Source organism: Staurois parvus, unplaced genomic scaffold (genome assembly GCF_062004578.1).
Source record: "Staurois parvus isolate SC_StPar_1 unplaced genomic scaffold, SC_StPar_1.0 ptg000144l, whole genome shotgun sequence".
Lineage (NCBI taxonomy): Eukaryota > Metazoa > Chordata > Amphibia > Anura > Ranidae > Staurois > Staurois parvus.
Genome location: NW_028317940.1, coordinates 474178 through 488628, shown reverse-complemented (window position 1 = coordinate 488628; position 14451 = coordinate 474178). Strand labels below are relative to the sequence as shown.

The following is a 14451-nucleotide window of genomic DNA, read 5'->3' as shown; positions in this document are numbered from 1 at the left end:
CAACATAGAGTATATAGTGCAGGGGTCAGTAGTATGTAATGTACAATATAGAGTATATTATGCACGGGTCAGGAGTATATAATGTACAATGTAGAGTATATAGTGCAGGGGTCAGGAGTATGTAATGTACAATATGGATTATATAGTGCAGGGGTCAGGAGTATGTAATGTACAACATAGAGTATATAGTGCAGGGGTCAGGAGTATGTAATTTACTACATAGACTATATAGTGCAGGAGTAAGGAGTATGTAATGTACAACATAGAACATATAGTGTAGGGGTCAGGAGTATGGCATGTACAACATGGAGTATATAGTGCAGGGGTCAGGAGTATGTAATGTATAATGTAAATTATATAGTGTAATAGTCAGGACTCATACTATTGGTATTCAGCAATCAGTGGTGACTTAAACGTTTACTGTAGACAAGTTGCAGAGCTCCCGCCCCCCTGCCTCCCATCTCCTGAGACGGCACTCAGTGACTTGGGTCTGAGACTATACAGACATAATTCTCCACCCGATACAGCCAGCAGACAGAGCAAGGAACCCCGGGTGAATTGTTCTGGTAGAGATCCTACTATACCCGGGATGGGGCGGAAGACCTCACACACATCCCCCAGGTGTCTAGGCTGAGCCATGCTTATGGTGAAAATCCACATTTTGCTGCCAGCTGATCCCCAGAATCTCCATAATCTCCATAAATCCAGTCTAGAGACATAAATTGTGTCTGCAGCACAGAGAAGGAAGATTATCCGAGAGGAATCCAGGAATACAGGACGGCGAACACAGCTCAGGAAAGTGATATCACGCTGCCCTACTCTGCACCAATCAGTGAGCAGCATGGGTGGAGGAATGGATTTCGTGTTCATGACCCACCTGTGCTGATCTCTGTAGGAGTGTCCTCCTCTATAAATGTCCCCGTTATTCCATCCTCCTCCATAGACTGCTGATCATCCCTCACATAAGGCTCTTCTTCTTCTGACTTCACCTCAAATTCTATATCGATTGGATCTCCACTCTACATCAAGAGAAGGAGAGAAAATATCATCTGTAAGATAGAAGATTTAATATTGTGACATCACATAGAAAATCCGCACATTGTCTCCATGAGTCCATGTTCTAGATTCTCCATCCCACCAACCTTGTAATAGTGAGGGATGGTGTGACCTTCCTGTGTGGAATCCCGGGAATCCAGAGGACGGGGACATCTCTCTGATGGGTTCTTGGAGCTGGATGACTCCACCATGGTGTGCTGGTACACATCTTTGTGTCCTTCTGGAATCTCTGACTCCTCCATCACCCCATCCTCATCCTCCTCCTCTGTTATCTCTTCTTTAACCTCAACTGTAGAATCTTTCAGGTTTCCACTCTGAATATATAATAAAATGACATCAATGGTAACAATGCAGATAATGTACAGATCCTAATGATACTATCAGTGATTGTTCCTCAGCTACCTGATGATGGTGAGGGATGGTGTGACCTTCCTGTGTGGAATCCCGGGAATGCAGAGGATGTGGACATCTCTCTGGTGGGTTCCCATGACTGGATCCATCTGTAGGAAACACACACACACTGACTGAATCCATTGTTTCTATGTGTTTATCAGATGATGGGGGATCTAGGTGGATCCTCCGTACTGCTCTCTCCTTTCCAATAAAGTCTCCTCTTACCCGGTGATGTGAGGGGCGGCTGATTCTCCATCATGACGTCCTTGTAGAGGTCCTTGTGTCCTTCTAAATACTCCCACTCCTCCATGGAGAAATAGACAGTGACATCCTGACACCTTATAGGAACCTGACACACACAATGATACAGTCACCATCCAGACACATCCCTTGTCTGTTACTAGAGAATGTCCCAGAATTCCCGGCACCGCTCACCTCTCCTGTCAGCAGCTCCATCATCTTCTTGGTGACTTCTAGAATCTTCTGCATGTTGTGTCTCTCAGGGTTTAGGGAGTCACATGGAGGCACTGTGATGCTCATATGATCACCTGACTTCAGAAGAGGAAATTTCTGTATTGAGGAACCAATAGAAATATCATGTTAGACTCCCAAAATCCTCCTCACCTCTCCGGTCAGGTCCGTGTTTTATTAATAGAGATGAGAGTGATGTCATGTGACCTCCCAGAATCCTCCTCACCTCTCCGGTCAGGTCTGTGTTTTATTAATAGAGATAGGAGTGATGTCATGTGACCTCCCAGAATCCTCCTCACCTCTCCGGTCAGGTCTGTGTTTTATTAATAGAGATGAGAGTGATGTCATGTGACCTCCCAGATTCCTCCTCACCTCTCCGATCAGGTCTGCGTTTTATTAATAGAGATGAGAGTGATGTCATGTGACCTCCCAGAATCCTCCTCACCTCTCCTGTCAGCAGGTAGATGATCTCCAGGGTGAGGTTTAGTATCCTCTCAGTCATGTGACTCCGGTCCTCCTCCATCCTCATTGATGTGGCCATGTGATCTATGCCGGTTTCTGTGTAGGTGGATAGCAGAGAATTATCTGGACGGCATTAGTTGTGTAACATTAGGATGGGGATATAAGGGGTTAATTAGGAGGGTTGCTCCCAGTGGGAATTAGAACATGTATGATCATAACCTAATAAAATACAAAAATTCCCACAAAAGGCGTATAGCAGCCATTCTCACCCAGGGTTCCTTCAGAGGTCATTTGGGCTTCCATGAGCTGTAGCTGATTGACCTCCTATTTGATGTTGCCTACAAATTTTTAGGGCCAACACCACTAGGCAGAGCCAGCATCGTGACTCCAGTGATCTCTGAAGCCGTCTTTAAGGGTGGCATTCTGACCATCAATGGAAGAGTTGTACTTTTCCTCTTGACCACAAATGTAAGGGCAATTTTCCCCATTGACACCCAATGAATTGGATTTAGTAAGGGTTCCCCGAGACCTGAAAGTTGTTTTCGAGGTTGCTCTGGGATAGGTTGAGAAAGGTTGGTGTACAGATTCCCCATTCCCCTAAATACCTTCATCTAAACTTGCCTCTCAGCCTTCATGACAATAGCCCCCCTATGACTCAACCAGAATATTGTGTACTTTTACTTCCATGAATCTCTGCTTCTCTGTGGTCCATGCAGCCTCTTCATACCTATGCTCTGTTGGTCATAGGTTCTCTGATGTCATCAAGACCAATGCAGAGCCCTTAGACCCCAGGGTTCTCTAAGTTGTAAGACCAGTCCACACATCCTCTTCTTCCCTATGCTCCATTGGTTGCAAGTTCTCTGATGTCATCAAAACCAATGCAGAGCCCATAGATCCCAGGCTCCCCTGGGTTGTAAAAAAAAGGGGGGGTTTGTGAAAAGAGATTCACAGAAAAGCGGCTACATAGTGAACAGAACGTGACACACAGGAAGAAATTTCCAAAATTTATGCTTTATTACACATATAAAAATATGACATATGGGCTTTCGCCCTGGTTTACCATCACCTCAGTTGAGACAATACACACAGACCTAAAACCATTTAAAATGACACCAGAACCGGTCTACATGTATGTGCAGCAGTATTTTTGGAAAAATAGTTATAGCCATGTACCTCATTATTGCCATGTGGTGGTTAATTTGTGGAATTTTTGTTTTCACAAATAGGTGGACTTTATGTCACTTAATCCCTAAAAAAGTATATATGTATACGGAAATAATTAAAATAATATGGATGATCTTAAGCTATGAGTTTAAATATAGCTCCAAACAAAATGTATTAGGATTGAATGCTGAGTTAATTTTTTCCTATGTACCTTCTTTCTTTAATAATAATTATACCATAGGATGGATATTTAAAAATTGGGGTATTTTTGTGGAAATAACCCTTAATGAGAATTTTCAGGTTATATTGCCATCTTGTGGTATGTTATGGTAATTTATATGGGTTTTTTTTTGACAATTAGACTCAGTGGATAGACTTGTTGATTCTCTGATTAATATCGCCATCTTCTGGTTAGAGTGTGATGGGTGCTTTAGTCGATGAATATATTTAATTCTGGTTTTTTTGATCAATATATGCACCGTCCAAATTGCTAAAGCCTCTCCCCCCTCTATTATCTCCAGATGTCTGTCTTTTTAACTATATTCAACAATGACCAGCAGCTGTGCTAAGTATTTAGCCCTCTCTTTCTTCCATTAGGAATAACTGCAGGTTGGGTTTTTTGCATAAATGGGTGGGTCTTTACCCACTATAAATAGAGAATTGAAATGCGGTTGTTTCATTGGTCCTGACGAAGCTGAGTGAGATACGCCCATCGGCGAAACGCGTTGACGTCATACGTCAGATACGTCACTTCCGGTCATGCGCACTAGGTGGAACGCACGCTGACCCATAAGGAGAAAGCCATCTTCACATGCCATGAGGCAAGCTTAAGCAGCACAAGCGCCGAGAAGGGGCTGGAACCCGCGGTATATCGGCGGATGTCAGCGGTGGTTCCTTGGCCGCCTTGGCCCTGTATGGCAGTACCTATGAAGGACTTCTCTTTCATTCCTGTTATCCATAGCACAGGTGGTGAGTGGATTGTTACAGGACATTAGATATATGGTCCTCTGTGATCTATATGACCTATATATCTTCTATAGAGTGTTAGCTCTGTCAGTGACTTCCCACACATTGTTTGTTTCACTACAGGATGGGGACATCATGGTGCGCTGTATAGGATACAAGATATACCATCATATATATTTCTACAGGCAGAAGAGTCTTTGGGATGTGTCTTGTTTTTTCCTACAAAAGTGGTGTATAGTCCACATATAGTGGTGAAGAAACCACTTCAAGCAGAGTGCTGCTTTGTGCATCTTTTCCTCCATCCTGGAAATAAATGGGGCATATTCCCATCCAAGAGCTCTAGGAAACAGCTATCTATATTACAGATGAATGGGCCCCAACCACTTGTGCCGGCACAGGAATGTATTGTATAATATATTTGACATTTATGTCTTCCTTCATACAGGCCTGAGGCCTGCTATTCTCCATTTTGACGCATATTGTGCTTGCTTTATTGTATACATGTGACATACATATATCTAGTATAATTTTTGGATTCCTTGATTGGGATTTGCCTATATGGTCACTGCTTAAATCCCTTATATCCTTCATTATGGTATGCCCATGGCATAATTTTTGGATACACCTCCCTAGGGAAGTGTTCACTTGTGTGTTTGTGCTACAGGGACACTAGACTCTTGTAGCCATTTTCCCTGCTGCACATACATGTAGACCGGTTCTGGTGTCATTTTAAATGGTTTTAGGTCTGTGTGTATTGTCTCAACTGAGGTGATGGTAAACCAGGGCGAAAGCCCATATGTCATATTTTTATATGTGTAATAAAGCATAAATTTTGGAAATTTCTTCCTGTGTGTCACGTTCTGTTCACTATGTAGCCGCTTTTCTGTGAATCTCTTTTCACAAACCCCCCCTTTTTTGTATGCCTCTTTTGGCTACTGAATGGAGACCATACATTGGGTGACACGCTAATTTATTCAATAACCTCTTAAATAACTATCTTAATATATGTCCCCTGGGTTGTAAGACTGGACCATGCCACCTCTTCTTCCCTATGCTCTGTAGGTCATAGGTTCTCCGATGTCATCAAGACCAATGCAGAGCCCATGGATCCCAGGCTCCCCTGGGTTTTAAGACTGGACCATGCCACCTCTTCTTCCCTATGCTCTGTAGGTCATAGGTTCTCCGATGTCATCAAGACCAATGCAGAGCCAATAGATCCCAGGCTCCCCTGGGTTGTAAGACTGGACCATGCCACCTCTTCTTCCCTATGCTCTGTAGCTCATAGGTTCTCTGATGTCATCAAGACCAATGCAGAGTCCAGACACCCCCGGCTCTTCTGGGTAGTAAGACTGGTCCTCATATCCTCTTCTTCCCTGTGCTCTGTAGGTCATAGGTTCTCTGATGTCATCAAGATCAATGCAGAGCCCAGGCTCCTCTGGGTTGGAAAACTGGTCCACACAGCCTCTACTTCCCTATACTCCATTGGTTGCAGGTTCTCAGATGTCATCAAGACCAATGTAGAGCCCATAGACTACAGGGTCCTCCAGGTTGTAAGACCTGCCCTCACAGCCTCTTCTTCCATGTGCTCCATTGGTTGCAGGTTCTCTGATGTCATCAAAACCAATGCAGAGCCCATAGGTCCCAGGCTCCCCTGGGTTGTAAGACTGGACCATGCCACCTCTTCTTCCCTTCTTCCCTATGCTCTGTAGGTCATAGGTTCTCTGATGTCATCAAGACCAATGCAGAGCCCATAGATCCCAGGCCCCCTGGGGTTGTAAGACTGGACCATGCCACCTCTTCTTCCCTTCTTCCCTATGCTCTGTAGGTCATAGGTTCTCCGATGTCATCAAGACCAATGCAGAGTCCAGACACCCCCGGCTCTTCTGGGTTGTAAGACCGGTCCTCTTATCCTCTTCTTCCCTATGCTCTGTAGGTCATAAGTTCTCTGATGACATCAAGATCAATGCAGAGCCCAAAGAGCCCAGGCTCCTCTGGGTTGTAAGACTGGTCCACACAGTCTCTTCTTCCCTATGCTCCATTGGTCTCAGGTTCTCTGATGTCATCAAGACCAATGCAGAACCGGTCTACATGTAGGTCATAGGTTCTCCGATGTCATCAAGACCAATGCAGAGTCCAGACACCCCCGGCTCTTCTGGGTTGTAAGACCGGTCCTCTTATCCTCTTCTTCCCTATGCTCTGTAGGTCATAAGTTCTCTGATGACATCAAGACCAATGCAGAGCCCATAGACTATAGGGTCCTCCAGGTTGTAAGACCTGCCCTCACAGCCTCTTCTTCCATGTGCTCCATTGGTTGCAGGTTCTCGGATGTCATCAAGACCAATGCAGAGTCCATAGATCCCAGGCTCCCCTGGGTTGTAAGACTGGACCATGCTACCTCTTCTTCCCTATGCTATGTAGGTTCTCTGATGTCATCAAGACTGATGCAGAGCTGAGACACCCCCTGGTCCTTCTGGGTTGTAAGACTGGTCCACACATCCTCTTCTTCCCTGTGCTCTGTAGGTCATAGGTTCTCCAATGTCAAGACCAATGCAGAGCCCAAAGACCCCAGGATCCTCTGGGTTGTAAAAGCAGTCCAACAGACTCTTCTTCCCTGTGCTCCATTGGTCTCAGATTCTCTGATGTCACCAAGACCAATGCAGAACCCATAGACTACAGGGTCCTCCAGGTTATAAGACCGGTCCACACAGCCTCTTCTTCCCTGTGCTCCATTGGTTGCAGGTTCTCTGATGTCATCAAGACCAATGCAGAACCCATACAACCCAGGGGAGCCTGGGATCTAAGACCGGATCATGCCACCTCTTCTTCCCTATGCTCTGTAGGTCATAGGTTCTCTGATGTCAGCAAGAACAATGCAGACTCGACACCTCTGGCTCTTCTGGGTTGTAAGACCGGTCCTTATATCCTCTTCTTCCCTGTGCTCTGTAGGTCATAGGTTCTCTGATGTCATCAAGATCAATGCAGAGCTCAAAGAGCCCAGGATCCTCTGGGTTGTAAGACTGGTCCACATAGCCTCTTCTTCCCTATGTGCCATTGGTCTCAGGTTCTCTGATGTCATCAAGACCAATGCAAAACCCAAACTAACTTCACTACCCATAACGATGGAAAGACAAGGCTCAGAATTGCGACATGAACGACGATGTGTGGCCACTAGCTCCCTTTGTGATAGCATAGTCAAAATGACAGGCTCTCTTTATATAGACTTTAGGCATCTTTTAGACCGCCAGCGTCACCTATGGACCCCAGTGTAGCTGACCAAGAACAGATCGGGCTTAATCAGCTGCAGTGACCGGGGAATGATGGCTCTGAACCTGGAAGTAATGAATTTACCGTCTCTTCTGGGTTCATTCACTGGAGGAGAGATCGCAGAACTGATCACCCTTCACTCCATGCACCATGCCGGTCCTGGGCCTGCAGGAGCAGCAGTGGAGCCGAGATACATGGGGGAGGTAGTCAGGTGTGAGGGGTGGGGGTTGGTATCTTCAGGGGAAGGGAGTGGAAGTGCGAATTTCAAGACAACCTGAAACCAAACCTCTGTCCTCATTACAAGAGACTGCTAAGGTGAGAGGGTAACGCTCCACAATGAGGAGAATGTTCCGGCCCCGGAAGTGGGGGAATGTTCTGCCCCTGAAGGGGCCAATCTGGGTTCCCACACTATATATTATTATACAGTATTTATATAGCGCCAAAGGGTATGCTCAGCACTGTACAATAGCAAGGGGGACAGAACATGAGACAAGACAGAAACAATACAATACATGAGGGGTTCGAGGGCCCTGCTCTTTCGAGCTTACAATCTAGGAATATGTGTGTATCATCATCTGCTGGAGATAAAAGACGTCACAGTGACTATGGAGGAAGAGGACAGACGTGACGGTGGAAGAAGAGGACGGACATAACGATGGAGGTAGAGGACGGACATGACGATGGAGGTAGAGGACGGACATGACGATGGAGGTAGAGGACGGACGTGACAGTGGAGGTAAAGGACGGACGTGACAGTGGAGGTAAAGGACGGACGTGACAGTGGAGGAAGAGGACGGACGTGACGATGGAGGAAGAGGACGGACGTGACGATGGAGGAAGAGGACGGACGTGACGATGGAGGAAGAGGACGGACGTGACGATGGAGGAAGAGGACGGACGTGACGATGGAGGAAGAGGACGGACGTGACGATGGAGGAAGAGGACGGACGTGACGATGGAGGAAGAGGACTGACGTGACGATGGAGGAAGAGGACGGACGTGACGATGGAGGAAGAGGACGGACGTGACGATGGAGGAAGAGGACGGACGTGACGATGGAGGAAGAGGACGGACGTGACGATGGAGGAAGAGGACGGACGTGACGATGGAGGAAGAGGACGGACGTGACGATGGAGGAAGAGGACGGACGTGACGATGGAGGAAGAGGACGGACAAGACGATGGAGGAAGAGGACGGACAAGACGATGGAGGAAGAGGATGGACATGATGATGGAGGAAGAGGTCGAACGTGACGATAGAGGAAGGACGTGATGATGGAGGAAGAGGTCGAACAGGACGATGGAGGAAGAGGACGGGCGTGACGATGGAGGAAGAGGACAGACATGGCGGTGGAAGAAGAGGATGGACACAACGATGGAGGAAGAGGACGGACGTGACTGTGGAGGAGGAGGACAGACGGGACGATGATGAGGACAGTTGTGACGATGGAGGAAGAGGACAGGCATGAATGAGGGGTTACTGGGTGTAAAGATTATATTACCTCCTCTGCCGCCGCTTCCACCAACGTCTCCTCTCTACTTCCTCCCTAACTTGTTTCTCACCCGGAACTTCCTACTTATACGTGACATCACTTCCTGTCTTCCACAGATCACCACCTTGTGGAGCTCAGAGGAACTGCAGCCCCGAGAACCATCTGGTAGTGTGACCCCGACCTTGTGCTGGGTGTGTATGGACTGTATGTCCTCATAGAGGGGTCACCTCCACTCCCACCAAGGGGGACAAAAATATATGACTGCCTAGTCCAGCCTTTCTCAGCCAGGGCTCCTCCAAAGGGTTCCAGGAGCTGCTTTAGCAATGAACAATTTCTGTCTCTCAGGGACGATTTCATGGGGATGTAAGAATGTCCTTCTCCCATCGGCCACCAATGTAAGGGACCACTACACTAACCACTGATATAAGGGGGTCCTTTTCCCATTGGCCACCAATGTAAGGGACCACTACACTGACCACTGATATAAGGGGGTCCTTCTCCCATGGCCACCAATGTAAGGGACCACTACACTGACCACTGATATAAGGGGGTCCTTCTCCTATTGGTCACTAATATAAGGGACCACTACACTAACCACTGATATAAGGGGGTCCTTCTCCCATCGGTCACCAATGTAAGGGGCCATTACAGTGACCACTGATATAAGGGGGTCCTTCTCCCATCGGTCACCAATGTAAGGGACCACTACACTGACCACTGATATAAGGGGGTCCTTCTCCCATTGGTCACCATGTAAGGGACCGCTACACTGGCCACTGATATAAGGGGGTCCTTCTCCCATTGGTCACCAATGTAAGGGACCACTACATTGACCACTGATATAAGGGGGTCCTTCTCCTATTGGTCACCATGTAAGGGACCGCTACACTGGCCACTGATATAAGGGGGTCCTTCTCCCATTGTCACCAATGTAAGGGACCGCTACACTGACCACTGATATAAGGGGGTCCTTCTCCTATTGGTCATCAATATAAGGGTCCGCCACACTGACCACTGATGTAAGGGGGTCCTTCTCCTATCGGTCACTAATATAAGGGACCGCTACACTGACCACTGATATAAGGGGGTCCTTCTCCTATTGGTCACCAACATAAGGGACCAGTACATTGACCACTGATATAAGGGGGTCCTTCTGCTATTGGTCACCAATATAAGGGACCGCCACACTGACCACTGATATAAGGGGATCCTTCTCCTATCGGTCACCAATGTAAGGGACCACTGCACTGACCACTGATATAAGGGGGTCCTTCTCCCTTCGGTCACCAATGTAAGGGACCACTGATATAAGGGGGTCCTTCTCCCATTGTCACCAATGTAAGGGACCACTACACTGACCACTGATATAAGGGGGTCCTTCTACCATTGTCACCAATGTAAGGGACCACTACACTGACCACTGATATAAGGGGGTCCTTCTCCCATTGGTCACCATGTAAGGGACCGCTACACTGACCACTGATATAAGGTGGTCCTTCTCCTATTGGTCACCAACATAAGGGACCACTACATTGACCACTGATATAAGGGGGTTCTTCTCCTATTGGTCACCAATGTAAGGGACCACTGCACTGACCACTGATATAAGGGGGTCCTTCTCCCATCGGTCACCAATGTAAGGGACCACTACACTGACCACTGATATAAGGGGGTCCTTCTCCCATTGGTCACCATGTAAGGGACCGCTACACTGACCACTGATATAAGGGGGTCCTTCTCCTATTGGTCACCAACATAAGGGACCACTACATTGACCACTGATATAAGGGGGTCCTTCTCCTATTGGTCACCAATATAAGGGACCGCCACACTGACCACTGATATAAGGGGGTCCTTCTCCTATCGGTCACCAATCTAAGGGACCACTGCACTGACCACTGATATAAGGGGGTCCTTCTCCCATCGGTCACCAATGTAAGGGACCACTACACTGACCACTGATATAAGGGGGTCCTTCTCCCATTGTTCACCAATGTAACTCTTCGGATGTAGTCAGCTACTGCCTAGGGCGCCTCAGTGGGGCCCCAACTCCAGGTGACTCCAAAATGTGGACCTGTGAAGGCTTTTAAAGTGTTACCTATGAGCAATTTTTTTGGACATGGAAGTTTGTCGTCATTCACCCGGAACACACAATTTATTTCTTCAAAAATTTTATTGTCAATTTATTTTTTACAAAATTGCAGTAAAAAAAAAAAAAAAAAAAAATCAGGAAATCGTAAAAGGTAAAAAACCAATTGGTCAGGAAAATACCTTGTCTGGAATATGGAGGCGGAGTCGTTATTAATGGGATCCCTGATGTACAGGAAGACAGGACTTCAGTGAGGAACATTTCCCTCACTCAGGACAGGAAAGTGGCTTCTCTCTTGTGTGCAGTCTCTGATGTCTGCTAAGACTGGACTGGAATGAAAAACATTTCCCGCACTCCGGACAGGAAAACGGCTTCTCCCCCGTGTGCGATGTTTGATGATAATGCAGACTGTACTTATCTGAAAAACATTTCCCGCACTTAGGACAGGAAAATGGCTTCTCCCCCGTGTGAGATTTCTGATGTGTGGAAAGATGGGACTTCTGTGAAAAACATTTCCCGCACTCAGGGCAGGAATACGGCTTCTCCCCCGTGTGGGATCTCCGATGTACGGAAAGGCTGGAAGTAAAGGAAAAACATTTCCCGCACTCAGGACAGGAATGAGGCTTCTCGCCCGTGTGCAATCTCTGATGTATGGAGAGAATGGACTTCTGTGAAAAACATTTCCCGCACTCAGGACAGGAATGAGGCTTCTCACCCGTGTGGGTTATATGATGTCTGACAAGCTGTGATTTGTTTAAAAAACATTTCCCGCACTCAGGACAGGAATGTGGCTTCTTCCCTGTGTGAGATCTTACATGCATAATGAGATCGGTTTTAAAACGGAAACATTTCCCGCACTCAGTACAGGAAACCCTCTTCCCTGTTGGAAGCCCGGCCCGGTCCCGCACAGTCTGAGGTTCCTCAGGATACGAGGAATCCGATGGTCCATCTACACTGGGTGCTGCTGGATGGACATTGGAGGGAGCCGGGTTTTCTCCTGGACTATACTGTGTGATGTCCTCATCTTCTACTTTCCAGTCTGGAGACAAAGTGAGACAATCCTTGGAGGTTTTCCTCATCTCCCAGCCATGGACTAAAATACAAAGACAAAGAGATTACTAGACAGGAGCTGATTGGTTCCCCCAAACCAGGACTCCGCCCACATTAGGCAGTTTGGTCTCTGAGGAGCTTACAATTCAACCCAGAGAGTGAGGAAACAATGCAATATAGAGTATACAGTGCAGGGGTCAGGAGTATGTAATGTACAACATGGAATATATAGTGCAGGGGTCTGGAGTATGTAATGTACAACACGGAGTATATAGTGCAGGGGTCAGGAGTATATAATGTACAACACACAGTGTATATAGTGCAGGGGTCAGGAGTATGTAATGTACAACATAGTGTATAGTGCAGGGATCAGGAGTATGTAATGTACAACACACAGTGTATTTAGTGCAGAGGTCAGGAGTATGTAATGTACAGCACATAGTATTTAGTGCAGGGGTCAGGAGTATATAATGTACAACACACAGTGTATTTAGTGCAGGGGTCAGAAGTATGTAATGTACAACATGGAGTATATAGTGCAGGTGTCAGGGGTATGTAATGTACAACATGGAGTATATAGTGCAGGGGTCAGGAGTATGTAATGTACAACATGGAGTATATAGTGCAGGGGTCAGGAGTATGTAATGTACAGCACATAGTATTTAGTGCAGGGGTCAGGAGTCTATAATGTACAACACACAGTGTATATAGTGCAGGAGTATGTAATGTACAGCACAGAGCAGGGGTAGGCAAGCTTTGAGAGATGGAGATCTACCTGAACAAAAGATCAAAAATCACCGGGGTTTGGCACCCTTTCTTTTTAACTTAGCCTGAGTTTAAAGGTACTGACAGTGTCAGTCAGTAGGGAAGTGGACTGTCGGTGGAGCGGTGGGCAGTGTTAGCAGGGCAGTGGACGATGTCAGAAGGACAGTGGATGGTGTCAGCCAGTAGGGCAGTGGATGGTGTCAGCCAGTAGGGCAGTGGATTGTGCCAGAAGGACAGCGGATGGTGTCAGAAGGACAGCGGATGTTGTCAGCCAGCAGGGCAGTGGATAGTGTCAGCAGAGCAGTAGACGGTGTTAGTAGGGCAGAGGATGGTGTCAGTAGTTTTTTGATTTTTACAAATTTTTTCTATTGTCCTCCTACAGCCACTGAATGCTGGTGGGAGGGAGAGGAGAAGAAACCGGCTTTCAGCTTCTGCAGGGGGATCGCTTCCAGGCAATGCTACCCCTACTCCTGTCCAGGTACTCGGGGCTGGCAATGAAGGAACACAATCCACCCGTCACCCTGCCAGCTATTATCTAAAATAAATTGAATCACTAAAGCGCTAACTATGGTGACATAAAAAACAAAAAATGACAATTAAATGCTGCAGCCGCTAGTGCACAGAACCCGTGTCTCAGCGCGGCAAATTATACACTCATAATGTGAAGAGGAAAAATGCTGAGCTACATGAAACAAACCAATATATGAACAAAATACAAAGTGAAGAAATACATATATATTAGAAGAACAAATAGTAAAAAATATTAATATTGAAATAAAAATATAAATATATGAATGTATATAAAAAATCAAGTTCAATCAATAAAGTGTTCATTCAGTGAACCCTTCTGTGGATAACGAAAAATATGTGCATCTGTCATCAATTCCCGTGCAGAGACATCCCCCACCATATATCTGCTCACCATCCTCCACCGTATATGTGCTCACCATCCCCCACCATATATCTGCTCACCATCCCCCACCGTATATCTGCTCACCATCCCCCACCGTGTATCTGCTCACCATCCTTCACCGTGTATCTGCTCACCATCCTCCACCGTATATCTGCTCACCATCCTCCACCGTATATCTGCTCACCATCCTCCACCGTATATCTGCACACCATCCTCCACCGTATATCTGCTCACCATCCTACACCGTATATCTGCTCACCATCCTTCACCGTATATCTGCTCACCATCCTCCACCATATATCTGCTCACCATCCTCCACCGTATATGTGCTCACCATCCTCCACCATATATCTGCTCACCATCCTC

General features: G+C 46.7%; 2 protein-coding genes across 2 annotated transcripts in view; one reads left to right on the top strand and one right to left on the bottom strand.

The window, feature by feature from the left end:
- The window catches only part of LOC149464993 (uncharacterized), a 374728-nt gene that overhangs the window by 155201 nt on the left and 205076 nt on the right, over window positions 1–14451 (top strand). The window lies entirely within an intron of this gene.
- LOC149464999 (uncharacterized) overlaps window positions 1–14451 on the bottom strand; it is a 111685-nt gene that overhangs the window by 32350 nt on the left and 64884 nt on the right. The window contains exon 10 of the mRNA XM_089673775.1: window positions 12173–12450. Coding sequence (XP_089529901.1) covers window positions 12173–12450 — 278 coding nt within the window. The remainder of the gene's footprint in view (window positions 1–12172; window positions 12451–14451) is intronic.